Raw genomic sequence first — 14,056 nt, 5'->3', positions numbered from 1 at the left:
CTCCACATCCCACTTCTTCACCTGCGGGATCGTCAGACCAGTCACCCATAGAGCTGATGAAACTGTGGGTTTGCACAACTGAAACGGTCTCAGGGAAGCTCATCTGTGTGCTCGTCGTTCTCACCAGGGTCTTGACCTGACAGCAGTTTGGCGTTGTAACCAATTGCAGTAGGCAAATGCTCACCTTCGATGGCCACTGGCACGCTGGAGAAGTGTGCTCTTCACGGATGAGTCCCAGTTTCAACTGTACCGGGCATATGGCAGACTGAATGTTGTCGTGTGGGTGAGAAGTTTACTGATGTCTACATTGTGAAAAGAGTGCCCCATGGTGGCGGGTTATGGTATGGGCAGGCATAAGCTACGGACAACGAACACAATTGCATTTTATCGATGGCTATTTCAATGCACAGAGATACCGTTACGAGATCCTGAGGCCCATTGTTGTGCCTTTCATCTGCCGCCATCACCTCATGTTTCAGCATGATAATGCACGTCGCAAGGATCTGTACACAATTCCGTGAATCTGAAAATGTCCCCGTTTTTCCATGGCCTGCATACTCACCAGACATGTCACCCATTGGCCGAGCATGTTTGGAATGCTCTGGATCGACGTGTTCCAGTTCCCGACAATATCCGGCAACTTCGCACAGCTATTGAAGAGGAGTGGGACAACATTCCACAGACGACAATCAACAGCCTGATCAACTCTATGCGAAGGAGATGTGTCACGCTGCATGAGGCAAATGGTGGCCACACCAGATACTGACTGGTTTTCTGATCCCCTATCTTTTTTTAAGGTATCTGTGACCAACAGATGCATATCTGTATTCCTAGTCATGTGAAATCCATAGATTAGGCCCTAATGAATTGATTTAAATTGACTGATTTCCTTATATGAACTGTAACTCAGTAAAATATTTTTAATTGTTGCATGTTGTGTTTAGATTTTTGTTAAGTGTCGTATCAGTTCTCTAGTACAAGTACTATGGAGCTGCGGCTCGGAGTATTGATTCTTCATCCTATCCAATGTATTCCCAGTGAATTTGTGTATATATTTTTTTGCCCTGTTCAGAAAAATGTGTCATTGAAGTTGTTAGGTTTATGTCCCTACATCCTGATATTGCCATGTTCTGACCACTAGATGGTGCTGTTCCTGCTATTAGGTGAAAAAACCATTTGAAGATTCCCCCCTCAAGTTTCAAGTTTTATTAGTTGTATGTACGGAATACGCATAGTATACATCGTCCAACGAAATGCTTACTTGCAGGTTACATCTCGACAATGCAATAACAATAAGAAATAATATACAAATACGAACATAAAGTAAATGGCTCAGTAGAATAGAATAAACATTTGAGCATAATTTTAATACAGGATGGCACAATTTATAGTCCAACATTTACATGTGTATTTTGGGAAGGGGAGGATGGGGGCAGTGTATAAACAGAGCAGTATAATAAGAGTAAAAAAATAATCACCTGAAAGCAACAACAGCACCATCTAGTGGTCAGAAGCTGGTAATATCAGGATGTAGGATGGGACATAAACCTAACAACTTCAGTGACTAATTTCTTTGAACAGGCGAAAAAAAGAAGAAAAAACCACAGAATACATTACATAGGATGAAGAAACAATACTCCAAGCAGCAGCCCCATACTACTTGTCAGACATAGAGAACTGATACTGTATATTCAATGTTGGGTTGGGTTGGTCTTTTGACCATTTATTTGGATTCCTTATGTCTTACTCATTGTTAGAAAAAAGTTTGGTCCAAATAGGATGTTAGGTCCTATATTTATTGAATATTATATGAATCCTATAAATTAAAATGGCCAATTTGGGTGCAATCAATTAGTCTCTGAGACATTGATTTCACCCAAATTGGACATTTGAATTATATTTCAATAAAATATTGTTGCAGGAATGCTAATCTTATCTGTTTCTAACTACAGAAACGATTTCAGAACAATCTGAGATGGTGGGTGTCAAATGGCATGTTGTTACAGAGGAGGAATGAGGGAAAGAACGGGTGATCATCTGCAATAGACAAGAAGTGGCGAGGCTGTTTTGAAACCCGAGTAGCCAGTGGCGTTTGTGGGTGGGCGAAAAAATCTCCTCTTTCCACCTGTAATGTAAACAGCTCCTAAATTGTTTCTGTGGGCATTAATGCATGATATAACCCCTCCTCCCTGTTCCTGAAGGACAGGAGGCCTTGCCAGGAAGGCAGGCAGACAGACCACGGCTCTTCACTGCTCAAAATGCTGGCTAAATGAGGTCCCTGAAGCCGCAGAGAGAGAAGGACGAGAAAGAAAGACAAGGAATGGAGAGGAGAGAAGAGGGGCTGAGAGGGAGAGAAAGATGGAATGGAGGAAAGGAGAGTCGAGGGGCCGAGAGGAGAGAACCAGAGGGACTGAGATGGTTGATGTCAGAGTCCTAACCACAGTCATTAGCTGCACCGGTTTGTCCACTGGCATGCACACACACACAAACACACACACACACACGCAAACTCTCTCGCACACACACCCTGGCCCTACTGGGAGAACTCACGTTCACTCTAATAGGTTCCAGGCTTTCCAGGAAAATGGGCCTGCAAGGGAGGGAGCGCAGAACAAGAGACTCCTTGGCTGTACAGAGAGTGCAGGGTTTAAAGTCGACTGTTCTTGGGGGGGACAAGTTCTTCGGGGTAAAACCGGCTGCTAATTTGCCAGTTCGAGATAGTTCTCCAGGCAAACTGACTTCGGATGCACCCCAAATAGCACCCTATTCCCTCCACGGGGAATAGTGAGCCGTTTGAGACGCAGCTTATTCCAAACGGTCGGCTCTGAATTATCAGCACATTTACATTCCCAATAACCTGATAATTAGGAACAACCAAGGGGATATGGTTGCCGGTAAACACAAACGATGAGTCACTAAAAAGAAATCTGGCATTAAATTCACGCAGCAATATCAGGCTTATAAAATCTATTGGGCAGTAAATCTGTAGGAATTAAAACTAAACCCTGGGCCCCAACTATTTGGCCATACAACGTAGAAAGAGCAACAGTAACTGATTAAAGTACCCTCCAACGTGAACAAAGCAAATAAGGTGCGTCTATTCCTTACAGTGCACTATTTATTACTACCAAAAGTAGTGCACTATACCATATAGGGAATAGCTAGCCTGGGTGCCAGTCTTTTTGTGCCAACATGCCACTCCTTGCCACTTATTATCATGCCAAACAGTTTGGGTTGACAAATAGTTGAAATTATAGCACAAAAATGATCCGGGACCAGGCTAGGGAATAGCCCATGAGGGTCCGGATTAAATATGGTGCACTATATAGGGAATAGGGTGCCATTTTGGATGCAACCAAGGCTTACCTCCCGGGGCTTGACGTCGTGGCCCACGGCCTCTCTGTAGTACTCCACGTTCTCCGTCATAAACTCCTCCCCCTCGTGGAACAGCAGGTAGGACTTGGCACACTCCATCGCCTCCTCCACCATGTTCACTGGAGAGACAGAGAGAGAGAAAGAAGACATTATAAAATGGACGTTAGTGTTACGTTCTGTTGTGTTGCTTTGACAACACAATTGAAAATGGAATTGAATATTGAAATTGAAAGAAAGGGGGTAGAGAGAGAGAGAGAGAGAGAGAGAGAGAGAGAGAGAGAGGGGGAACAGAGAGCGAAAGAAAGAGAAACATAGTGAGAGAGAGAGAGAGAGAGAGAGATAAATCAATAGAAAATAGGTTTCAGGCAAGGTGGTGTTTAATGAGTCTGTTGACAGGTAGAGAGCTTGAAAAGACCTCCATCCATCCTTCTGTGCCCCGCCTAAACAAGAGGGACTGTCATCACACCTCCGTAACAGACTCCCTCCCTGAACTCCCCTGTAAGACTGCATCCCAAATAGCATCCATGGAGCTCTGGTCAAAAGTAGTGCACTATATAGGGAATAGGGTGCCATTGGGGATGAAGACAGTATGACAGACACTTCCTATAGGTTTCCACTCAAAGTTCGGCACAGGTCCACATGTCATAAAGCAACCCCTAGGTCTAAATGAGATTTTGAAGTCTAGCGCGGCTGAACATTCCAGGCGCATGACCACAATGGAGCAAGCAGCAGTAGCGCTACAACAGTGAGAGTTTGTCAGAGGCTAGGTGAGGTACTGGAAACACACACACATACCCACAGCTGCTCCAGGCTCCAGGCTAGGGCAGTATCTCCCGTCCCTAAAGTGCTTACAGCAAGTAGTGAATTGCAAGTAACACATACACACATGCACACACATACATCCACCCTGACACGTGCGCTTTACCATCTTGTAAAGTAGTTGGGCTCAGATATCACTTCCTGGTGGGGCGGCCAGGCCTGAGGCAGCAGCATTTCTGCGGTCAGCGCGTCTGCTCCTGGTTCCCAGGTCGTAAACAGTGAGGGGCTTTGAGGCCGTAACCCCCCCCCCGACAATGTCACCGAACGGATCATTGAGGAAACAGCTTCCCGCAGAGCAATGTGAGGCTGCTGAGTGATGGGGAGACTTGACTTGACAGGCGACTCAAGACTTGTCGACTTCCAGTCATTGCACTAACGCTAGTTAGCATTGGCGTGCGAAACTAACCCACTTCCCTCATACTGGACACAGATACATAAAAAGGGCATCCATGAGTTCATCCGACTCTGGGGAAGTACATAAAGGGCATCATTGCCAAAATCCTGAACTATCCCTTTAAGTGCTGCTGCTGGGAATGATTCACTGAGCTCTGTGTTTTTCCTAGGATCCCATGAGCCAATTGGGTTTATTAGACATATTCTGATGAGCTCATTGGCTTTTCCTTCCTTCTCTCCTTTCCTATGTTGTCCTGCCACCCCCCCCCCCCCCCTTCCTCTAATGTCTGATCCCCAAACAGCTCAGACTACACAAATGCTGGTGGCCTATTATGAACAACAACAGACCAGATCATGGACAAATGTTGCTGAATCAGTTTGAGTGGAACAGTGTGTGCTTCTCTATTGAGGTGTGGTCATGGTCTGTTTGGTGTTGATTGTCTGGGCCTGTATTCACAAAGTGTCTCAGATTAGGAGTGCTGATCTTGGATCAGGTCCACCCTGTCCCGATTCATGACAATCTAAAAAGGTCGAGCTGATCCTAGACCAGCACTCCTACTCTGAGAAGCTTTATGAATACGAGTTCTGGCCTTTCTAATCCCTGCCTTTTCAAATGCCCGCGACCAGGTGTTCCTCAGCTCCCTGTCTCTCACGAGTCAACAGGGGAATTACTGACCTAATTCATGATAATTTGATATAGGTGTGTTATTGTTAGTGAATAAAAGCCTGTACACACGACATCCCTCCAAGATCTGAGTTGGCCATCTCTGCAGTCTGAACACCACACCCTGTGGTTTGGAACGTCGGCAAGCAGTGTCAGGTAGGGTAAAGCAGGGTGCGGTTAGGTAAGACTTGGGGCTGGAATCAATCCGTATTGGGGGAAGTATCTCGGAAGATCCACATTCAACTGCGAAGGTAATATCCGATTGAGCCGACACATGCAGCGGTTTTACCGCGAATGCAGTCTCCGCGAACGCGGAAAGGTTGCCTTTAAATGGCCATCTAGCTACAGCGCGGATCTCCGGCGATACTTCCAGCCCTTACTCTGGAAGCGGGTGAACTGCAGGGAGTCGAAGCGTAAGAGGTAAAACCGAGGTGAAAGTAGGGTGCAGTAGGGGGATGTTGCTCACTCTGGAAGTAGGCAAACTGCAGGTAGTCGTAGTGTAGAGGCAGGTAGTTCTCCATGGGAGACAGACGGCCGGGCCGGGTCGACAGGTCCCTCACACACTCGTGTTCACAGTGCAGCGCCTGGGTGAAGTGGTCTGAAACACACACAGGAGGGTAGGTGGGGATACAGGGGGAAGTCATATATTCATAAGCATTTATCAAGCAGAGTTTTAAAGGAAAAGCATTGAGCCGTGTGATCACGACGAGGAACCATTCGCAATGCCTACCGTAATGTCTCGTGCAGCGTCGTCATCCGACTGACTGCCATGCATTCTTTATTGCGATCACAAAGGTTTCTTTTCAGCCAGGTCGCCACCGATTTACTGTAGATATTGTGCTTTGCGTTCTCCGTACTCGATGTGCAATCACTATGGACACGTCAGCCCAACACTTGGTTCAGATTCAGTGGCTAGTAGATCCAATTCAAAATGTGTTTTCTTTTCACTTGCACTACATTTAGCTTCACTCACTGAGACTCTCAGGTCGACTGAGGAATTCGCATCCTAAAGCCACACAGCAAACCTTTAGCGTTCAACGGTTTCATCACCTTCCACACACAGTGGGTAACAATAGTGGGTGAATAAAACATTTAGCACAGGAATAAAATGGACCTAGTGACATGCATGTATAAACTATCGTCATCCTTTCTCTAATGACAAACATAAAAAGAAAGATGGCCGAGGTGGGATTCAGGTTAACCAATGTCCCCCGGTGACATGCTCCTGTGAAGTCAACCACTGTGAAATCACAGGTCAGACAACCGGATGCTCCTGTATCTCTAGAACTAAAGAACACCAACAATAATCTCGTCTCTCGTTGCTAGTCATTGCATTTGTTGATTCGTTGCCCGGGCCAGGTCTGTCATTTGTTGCTCTCACACATGGAATGGAGAAAAGAACACCCTAAATTCATCAACAAACATGGCAGTTCTTTAGGAGAGTCAGTCATGATGATTTCATGGCACCGTTGTGTAAGGTTGCTGTATCGTTCCGTGATGTCAGGCTGGAGGGGCTGGGGGCAGGAGTTGGAGAGGAGGAGGGGGACAGGAGCCAGATGGAGTGTTTGTGGCCAGTGAGGTTGAGCGTGAGCATGTTGTCACAGAACCACACTCTGCATTGAGGAGAGAGGAGAATGGAGGCACATGCTCTCCAAGGAAGAGATGTCCCCTAATATTGGGTGAACTTAGAATTCTTAAACCATGTGGCCGGTCAACTTTATTTGTATTGCTTTTAAGTCTTTTAATACATTTCTATCGGGTTAACAACACATTCTAGCTAGCTGTTGGTGTAGGTAGCTATCAAGTAAACAAAAGAGGGTTCAATTTGATTGGCTGTCACGAGCAATTTCCATCGCGTTTGAGTTGCTTCGTGTATCAGCAACATTTTTTGAGAGGTTGTCTCTTGCAACTGTAAATAAAATTGCACGAAAGTTGCTTTGTGTAACCCCTTATATTGTGCCACCCCCAAAACCACGGAAGAAAGTACGTCGGAAGACAGTAAACCACTACCGGATCACATAAATATATAACATTGTGAATACTGTAGTGTAAAGGAAAAATGTATCCCTTCCATTCACATGTACACTACATGACCAAAAGTATGTGGACACCTCATTCCAAAACCATGGGCATTAATATGGAGTTGGTCCCCCATTTTGCTGCTTTAACAGCCTCCACTCTTCTGGGAAGGCTTTCCACTAGATGGAACATTGCTGCGGGGACTTTCAGCCACAAGAGCATTAGTGATGTCGTGCACCAATGTCGGACAATTAGGCCTGGCTCGCAGCGTTTAGCTTTCCCTTCAATGGAGCTAAGGGGCCTAGCCCGAACCACGAAAAACAGCTCCAGACCATTATTCCTCCTCCACCAAACTTTACGATCCACACACTATGTGTTTATGTTTTCAAATGTATGTCAATTATAAAGTCTTTTGTCTGTAATGTCTTTTTCATTATGTGGGTCGGAAACCCAGTTAAACTAGCTGTCGCCATTGGGGATCCTAATAAATCAAGTCAAATCAAATGCCTTACCATGTAACGTTACTTCTCCATCAAGATCAAAATAGCACTTTAGACTTTAGACTCATTCAGCACTTGAGGTACATAGTCCCACGGTCAAAGAAACTACAATTGCGCTGATTCTACGGTTGTTGAAGCCCTAGGGAAAAAGAACTCTTGGCATGATTAGACATTGAGAAAAGCCTCATCAAAGCCAAGACTGTATGTTTTTGGCATGTTTGCGCAATGATACGAGTGATTGAGACAAAGCACGCTTGCCATCGACTCAGCTTAGCCTCAAGGCCACCACAATACCGCTAGCAGCAGAGCGTTCTGTGAGGGGAACTGCGCAACTGGCTAATGTCAACACAAACACAGCTGACTACGCTTGTGTGTGTGTGTGTGTATAATTGCATTATCACATGACTATTTTCCAGTGCTATGAGAGGCCTGACACCCCTGTCACCACAGGAGGTTGTTGGCACCTTCATTTGGGAGGATGGGCTTGTGGTACTGGCTGGAGCAGAATGGTATCAAGTACATCAATCTCATGGGTTGATGCCATTCCATTCGCTCCGTTCCAGACATTATTATGAGCCGTCCTCCCCTCAGCAGCCTCCGCTGCCTGTTACACATCCTTCCACATCAGAACATCCAACATTATCCAGCTGTGCTGCTTCTGGGCCCACATTCATAAAGCCTCTCAGAGCAGGATCAGTTTCCTTTTAACGCATAATGAATAAGATTCCATTAAGAAGGGAGGACCTGATCCTAGAGCAGCATTCATGATCTTTATGAATATGGGCCCTGGAGTCTATGGACTCACAAGCCTGACGCAATGACACTTTGGACTAACAAAAATGCAACAGTAAGTACGTTAAGCGAATGCTTTCCCTCAATGGAGCATTAATGCCAGACTGTACACTGAGTAGTCGCTGACAAGACTTTATGGAGAAATTATGAAACTGAAGTAGTAAAAAAGGAAAACAAATCTGAAACAATTCTCTCTCTCAGTTCAACGGTTGTAGACGTAGGGCTGGATACGTGGGGCTGTAACTGACCAATGAGTTCACCTAACATTGACCAGACCTGCTCTGGATGACTTTGTGGTCAGAAGCTTATGGCCATGGCTGACGAGGAGAGGTGATGCGGATTGAGAGGGTTGAGAGGGATTGAGAGGGTGGGGAAAGATTGAGAGGGTGGGGAAAGAGAGACAGTGAAGAAAGAGAGAGAGGGTGGGGAAAGAGAGAGACAGTGACGAAAGAGAGAGAGGATGGGGAAAGAGAGAGACAGTGACGAAAGAGAGAGAGGATGGGGAAAGAGAGAGACAGTGAAGAAAGAGAGAGAGGGTGGGGAAAGAGAGAGACAGTGAAGAAAGAGAGAGAGGGTGGGGAAAGAGAGAGACAGTGAAGAAAGAGAGAGAGGGTGGGGAAAGAGAGAGACAGTGAAGAAAGAGAGAGAGGGTGGGGAAAGAGAGACAGTGAAGAAAGAGAGAGAGGGTGGGGAAAGAGAGACAGTGACGAAAGAGAGAGAGGGTGGGGAAAGAGAGAGACAGTGAAGAAAGAGAGAGGGTGGGGAAAGAGAGAGAGAGACGGTGAAGATAGAGGATGGGGAAAGAGAAAGAGACAGTGAAGATTGAGAGAGGATGGGGAAAGAGAAAGAGACAGTGAAGAAAGAGAGAGGGTGGGGAAATTGAGAGAGACAGTGAAGAAAGAGAGAGAGAGGATGGGGAAAGAGAGAGACAGTGAAGAAAGAGAGAGAGAGGATGGGGAAAGAGAGAGAGACAGTGAAGAAAGAGAGAGAGAGGATGGGGAAAGAGAGAGAGACAGTGAAGAAAGAGAGAGGATGGGGAAAGAGAGAGACAGTGAAGAAGAGAGAGGGTGGGTGGGGAAAGAGAGAGAGACAGTGAAGAAAGAGAGAGGGTGGGTGGGGAAAGAGAGAGACAGTGAAGAAAGAGAGAGAGGGTGGGTGGGGAAAGAGAGAGAGACAGTGAAGAAAGAGAGAGAGGGTGGGTGGGGAAAGAGAGAGAGACAGTGAAGAAAGAGAGAGAGGGTGGGTGGGGAAAGAGAGAGAGACAGTGAAGAAAGAGAGAGGTGGGTGGGGAAAGAGAGAGAGACAGTGAAGAAAGAGAGAGAGGGTGGGTGGGGAAAGAGAGAGAGACAGTGAAGAAAGAGAGAGAGGGTGGGTGGGGGAAAGAGAGAGACAGTGAAGAAAGAGAGAGGAGGGTGGGTGGGGAAAGAGAGAGAGACAGTGAAGAAAGAGAGAGACAGTGGGTGGGGAAAGAGAGGGTGGGTGGGGAAAGAGAGAGAGACAGTGAAGAAAGAGAGAGAGGGTGGGTGGGGAAAGAGAGAGACAGTGAAGAAAGAGAGAGAGGATGGGGAAAGAGAGAGAGACAGTGAAGAAAGAGAGAGAGGGGTGGGTGGGGAAAGAGAGAGAGACAGTGAAGAAAGAGAGAGAGGGTGGGTGGGGAAAGAGAGAGAGACAGTGAAGAAAGAGAGAGGGTGGGTGGGGAAAGAGAGAGAGAGTGAAGAAAGAGAGAGGGTGGGTGGGGAAAGAGAGAGAGACAGTGAAGAAAGAGAGAGAGGGTGGGTGGGGAAAGAGAGAGACAGTGAAGAAAGAGAGAGAGAGGGTGGGTGGGGAAAGAGAGAGAGACAGTGAAGAAAGAGAGAGAGGGTGGGTGGGGAAAGAGAGAGACAGTGAAGAAAGAGAGAGAGGGTGGGTGGGGAAAGAGAGAGAGACAGTGAAGAAAGAGAGAGGGTGGGTGGGGAAAGAGAGAGACAGTGAAGAAAGAGAGAGGGTGGGTGGGGAAAGAGAGAGACAGTGAAGAAAGAGAGAGAGGGTGGGTGGGGAAAGAGAGAGAGACAGTGAAGAAAGAGAGAGAGGGTGGGTGGGGAAAGAGAGAGAGACAGTGAAGAAAGAGAGAGAGGGTGGGTGGGGAAAGAGAGAGAGACAGTGAAGAAAGAGAGGGTGGGTGGGGAAGAGAGAGAGACAGTGAAGAAAGAGAGAGGTGGGTGGGGAAAGAGAGAGACAGTGAAGAAAGAGAGAGGGTGGGTGGGGAAGAGAGAGAGACAGTGAAGAAAGAGAGAGAGGGTGGGTGGGGAAAGAGAGAGACAGTGAAGAAAGAGAGAGGGTGGGTGGGGAAAGAGAAGAGACAGTGAAGAAAGAGAGAGGGGGGGGTGGGGAAAGAGAGAAACAGTGAAGAAAGAGAGAGGGTGGGTGGGGAAAGAGAGAGAGACAGTGAAGAAAGAGAGAGGGTGGGTGGGGAAAGAGAGAGAGACAGTGAAGAAAGAGAGAGGGTGGGTGGGGAAAGAGAGAGACAGTGAAGAAAGAGAGAGGGTGGGTGGGGAAAGAGAGAGAGACAGTGAAGAAAGAGAGAGAGGGTGGGTGGGGAAAGAGAGAGAGACAGTGAAGAAAGAGAGAGGGTGGGTGGGGAAAGAGAGAGACAGTGAAGAAAGAGAGAGAGGGTGGGTGGGGAAAGAAGAGAGACAGTGAAGAAAGAGAGAGAGGGTGGGTGGGGAAAGAGAAGAGACAGTGAAGAAGAGAGAGGGGTGGGTGGGGAAAGAGAGAGACAGTGAAGAAAGAGAGAGAGGGTGGGTGGGGAAAGAGAGAGAGACAGTGAAGAAAGAGAAGAGGTGGGTGGGGAAAGAGAGAGACAGTGAAGAAAGAGAGAGGGGTGGGTGGGGAAAGAGAGAGACAGTGAAGAAAGAGAGAGGGTGGGTGGGGAAAGAGAGAGAGACAGTGAAGAAAGAGAGAGGGTGGGTGGGGAAAGAGAGAGAGACAGTGAAGAAAGAGAGAGAGGGTGGGTGGGGAAAGAGAGAGAGACAGTGAAGAAAGAGAGAGAGGGTGGGTGGGGAAAGAGAGAGACAGTGAAGAAAGAGAGAGGGTGGGTGGGGAAAGAGAGAGAGACAGTGAAGAAAGAGAGAGAGGGTGGGTGGGGAAAGAGAGAGAGACAGTGAAGAAAGAGAGAGAGGGTGGGTGGGGAAAGAGAGAGAGACAGTGAAGAAAGAGAGAGAGGGTGGGTGGGGAAAGAGAGAGATAGGTCCTGGGGCTCTGTTTACAAACACAAACAGACCCCACAGAGTCCCAGGACAGCCCCAGGGTTCGACCCAACCACATCATGAGAAAACAAAAAGATAATTACTTGACCCATTGGAAATAATTAATTTAAAAAACAAAAAAAACTAGGCAGACCTGGCTCTCAAGAGAAGACAGGATGTGTGCTCACTGCCCACAAAATGAGGTGGAAACTGAGCTGCACTTCCTAACCTCCTGCCAAATGTATGACCATATTAGAGACACAAATTTCCCTAAGATTATACACAAAGATTCAAAAACAAATCCAATTTTGATAAACTTTTTGGATCATCTAAGATGGTAACAGAGCAAGTCAAAAAGATGTCAAAAAGGCTTTGCACGTGAACACACACAGAGACAGCCAGAGGAAAGTATATGCACACCGTACACATTTGTCTCCAACTGTGTTGGACTTCACACAATCAATACACTGCTCATTGTTTTTCCTGCACTCATCTCCGCCCGTTTAGAGGTTCTTTCAAGATGTTCAGTGGTCTGTTGGACCACTTAGCCAAAGTCAGACTCATGGCCACAACAATGTTTTGAAATTACAATACCAGGATATTACACAGGAAATTCCAAGAACCAAAATATGTGTGAGGAGTCATGGGTGTTTCAAGCCTTGTCGGCCATTTTCCTTGAGTGGCCAAAAAAGATGAAGGGGGGTAGTTTTAAAATGAACTGTCCCATGAAGTAGTCCAGGTGGAAAAGTAATTTATCTGAAAAAAAGTATCCTCGAGGAGGTAATTTTCGGTAAGTAGCTCTCTCTAAAAATTAATGGCAGAACCACATGAGATATGGCGTAGGGGTATTTGCTGTTAAGTAGAGTGTACCAGTACTCCCCTCATAATGAAAAAACAGTTTATTTATTTCAAGATTCATGTTGTTTTAAACTATTAATATGAAAAAAACATTAGACCATTTCCAAACTGAGGGAGTTGTTTCCGTCAAATCAATAAAGATTCAGTTTGCAAGAACGATTTGGCTAAAACATGGCAGCCATCTCAAACTTCACCTCATTCAATTATCCTCATTCAAATATGTTCTGAGCAATGACTAATCTTCGACACTAAAGTGTGACATCAAAAACAAGTCACCATAATTATGTGTGCGCTGTCAGGCGCTGTGAAAGAGAGACATTGGGCTGTTTACACAACAGTTTGTGATTTCTTGGAATTTGGCAACCTAGCGGTCCAGAGCGCCCTCTCTCTCTCCCTCTCTCTCTCTGCATATTTTCCCTCATCTGCCTTTTGACCAGAGCTGGAGAGTCACAGATTACATGTAAGGGATTACATAAAAAACAGAAACTGCAATCCGTTACATTACCAGCAAAAATATTGTAATCAGATTACAGATACTTTATGAAAAACTAGATTATTACTTTGAGGATTACTTTTAAATTCAGAGAGGATGTTTTCGGGAAAAAGATATTTGACACTTCTCCGTTTTCTCAGTGACCTTCAAATCAGCATTGAAAAAAGGTGCAAATTTAAGTTTAAGACCACTATGATGACTCTCTGTGTTTGATGGATCGCGGGAAAAGAGCAGCAATAGGCTTTTGTCGGCTGCAGTCCAAGCTCTGTCTTCCAATGGTGCGACTGCTGTCGGCGTCCAAAGATTATCCAACTTGAATAAACGCTTGGAGGTAAGGATGAAAACAGTGGTGTCGTCTACGGCGATACGGACGTCACTTATTATTGATATCTACATGGTGCATTGATGTGAATCACACTGCTGCTCTCTCATTTAGCTAATTGCACCATTTGGGTTGTGGTTGTTGTGGATGTCTGTTCACGAATCTAAATGTGTATTTCAACCCAATAATTGTTGAATTCAAGAAGTTTAAGCTGCATATCAATCATTGATTTTGAAACCAGTGGACAGCCAGTGAAAAATGCGCTCTTGCAACAAACAGCTGCATAGTGTGGATCCCAGCCTATGGAATAAAAGTGGGGCTTTTATTGCTCAATCTAATTCATTATTTTTTCCCCCCTAAAGGACACATGCTGAAACCTGCATACTTTTGATAGACTTAAAGGGGCAATCTTGTAGTTGCTACATCAATTTGGGGATTTATAAACTATATATACTGTATATCCATTGATTCTTGAAGAATATAACTTATTAAATGCCTCATGAGGTTAGTTCAACTGTCACACTCCATGAGAACCCAAAATATAAGCTTGTTTTTCTCCCAAGGTTTGTAAACATTGTAAATGTAAACCGACACTGT

The 14,056-nt window shown here is 45.8% G+C and overlaps 1 protein-coding gene across 1 annotated transcript in view; it reads right to left on the bottom strand.

Moving 5' to 3' along the window:
* Window positions 1–14,056, bottom strand: part of LOC115108076 (prolyl 3-hydroxylase 2-like) — a 93,762-nt gene that overhangs the window by 9,635 nt on the left and 70,071 nt on the right. The window contains exons 4-5 of the mRNA XM_065008942.1: window positions 5,718–5,849; window positions 3,367–3,494 (exon numbers count right to left, since the gene is read on the bottom strand). Coding sequence (XP_064865014.1) covers window positions 3,367–3,494; window positions 5,718–5,849 — 260 coding nt within the window. The remainder of the gene's footprint in view (window positions 1–3,366; window positions 3,495–5,717; window positions 5,850–14,056) is intronic.

The sequence above is a fragment of the Oncorhynchus nerka genome, linkage group LG24, assembly GCF_034236695.1.
Source record: "Oncorhynchus nerka isolate Pitt River linkage group LG24, Oner_Uvic_2.0, whole genome shotgun sequence".
Classification (NCBI taxonomy): Eukaryota; Metazoa; Chordata; class Actinopteri; order Salmoniformes; family Salmonidae; genus Oncorhynchus; species Oncorhynchus nerka.
The sequence above is the reverse complement of the archived record's forward strand: the minus strand, read 5'-3'. Positions and strand labels throughout refer to the sequence as shown.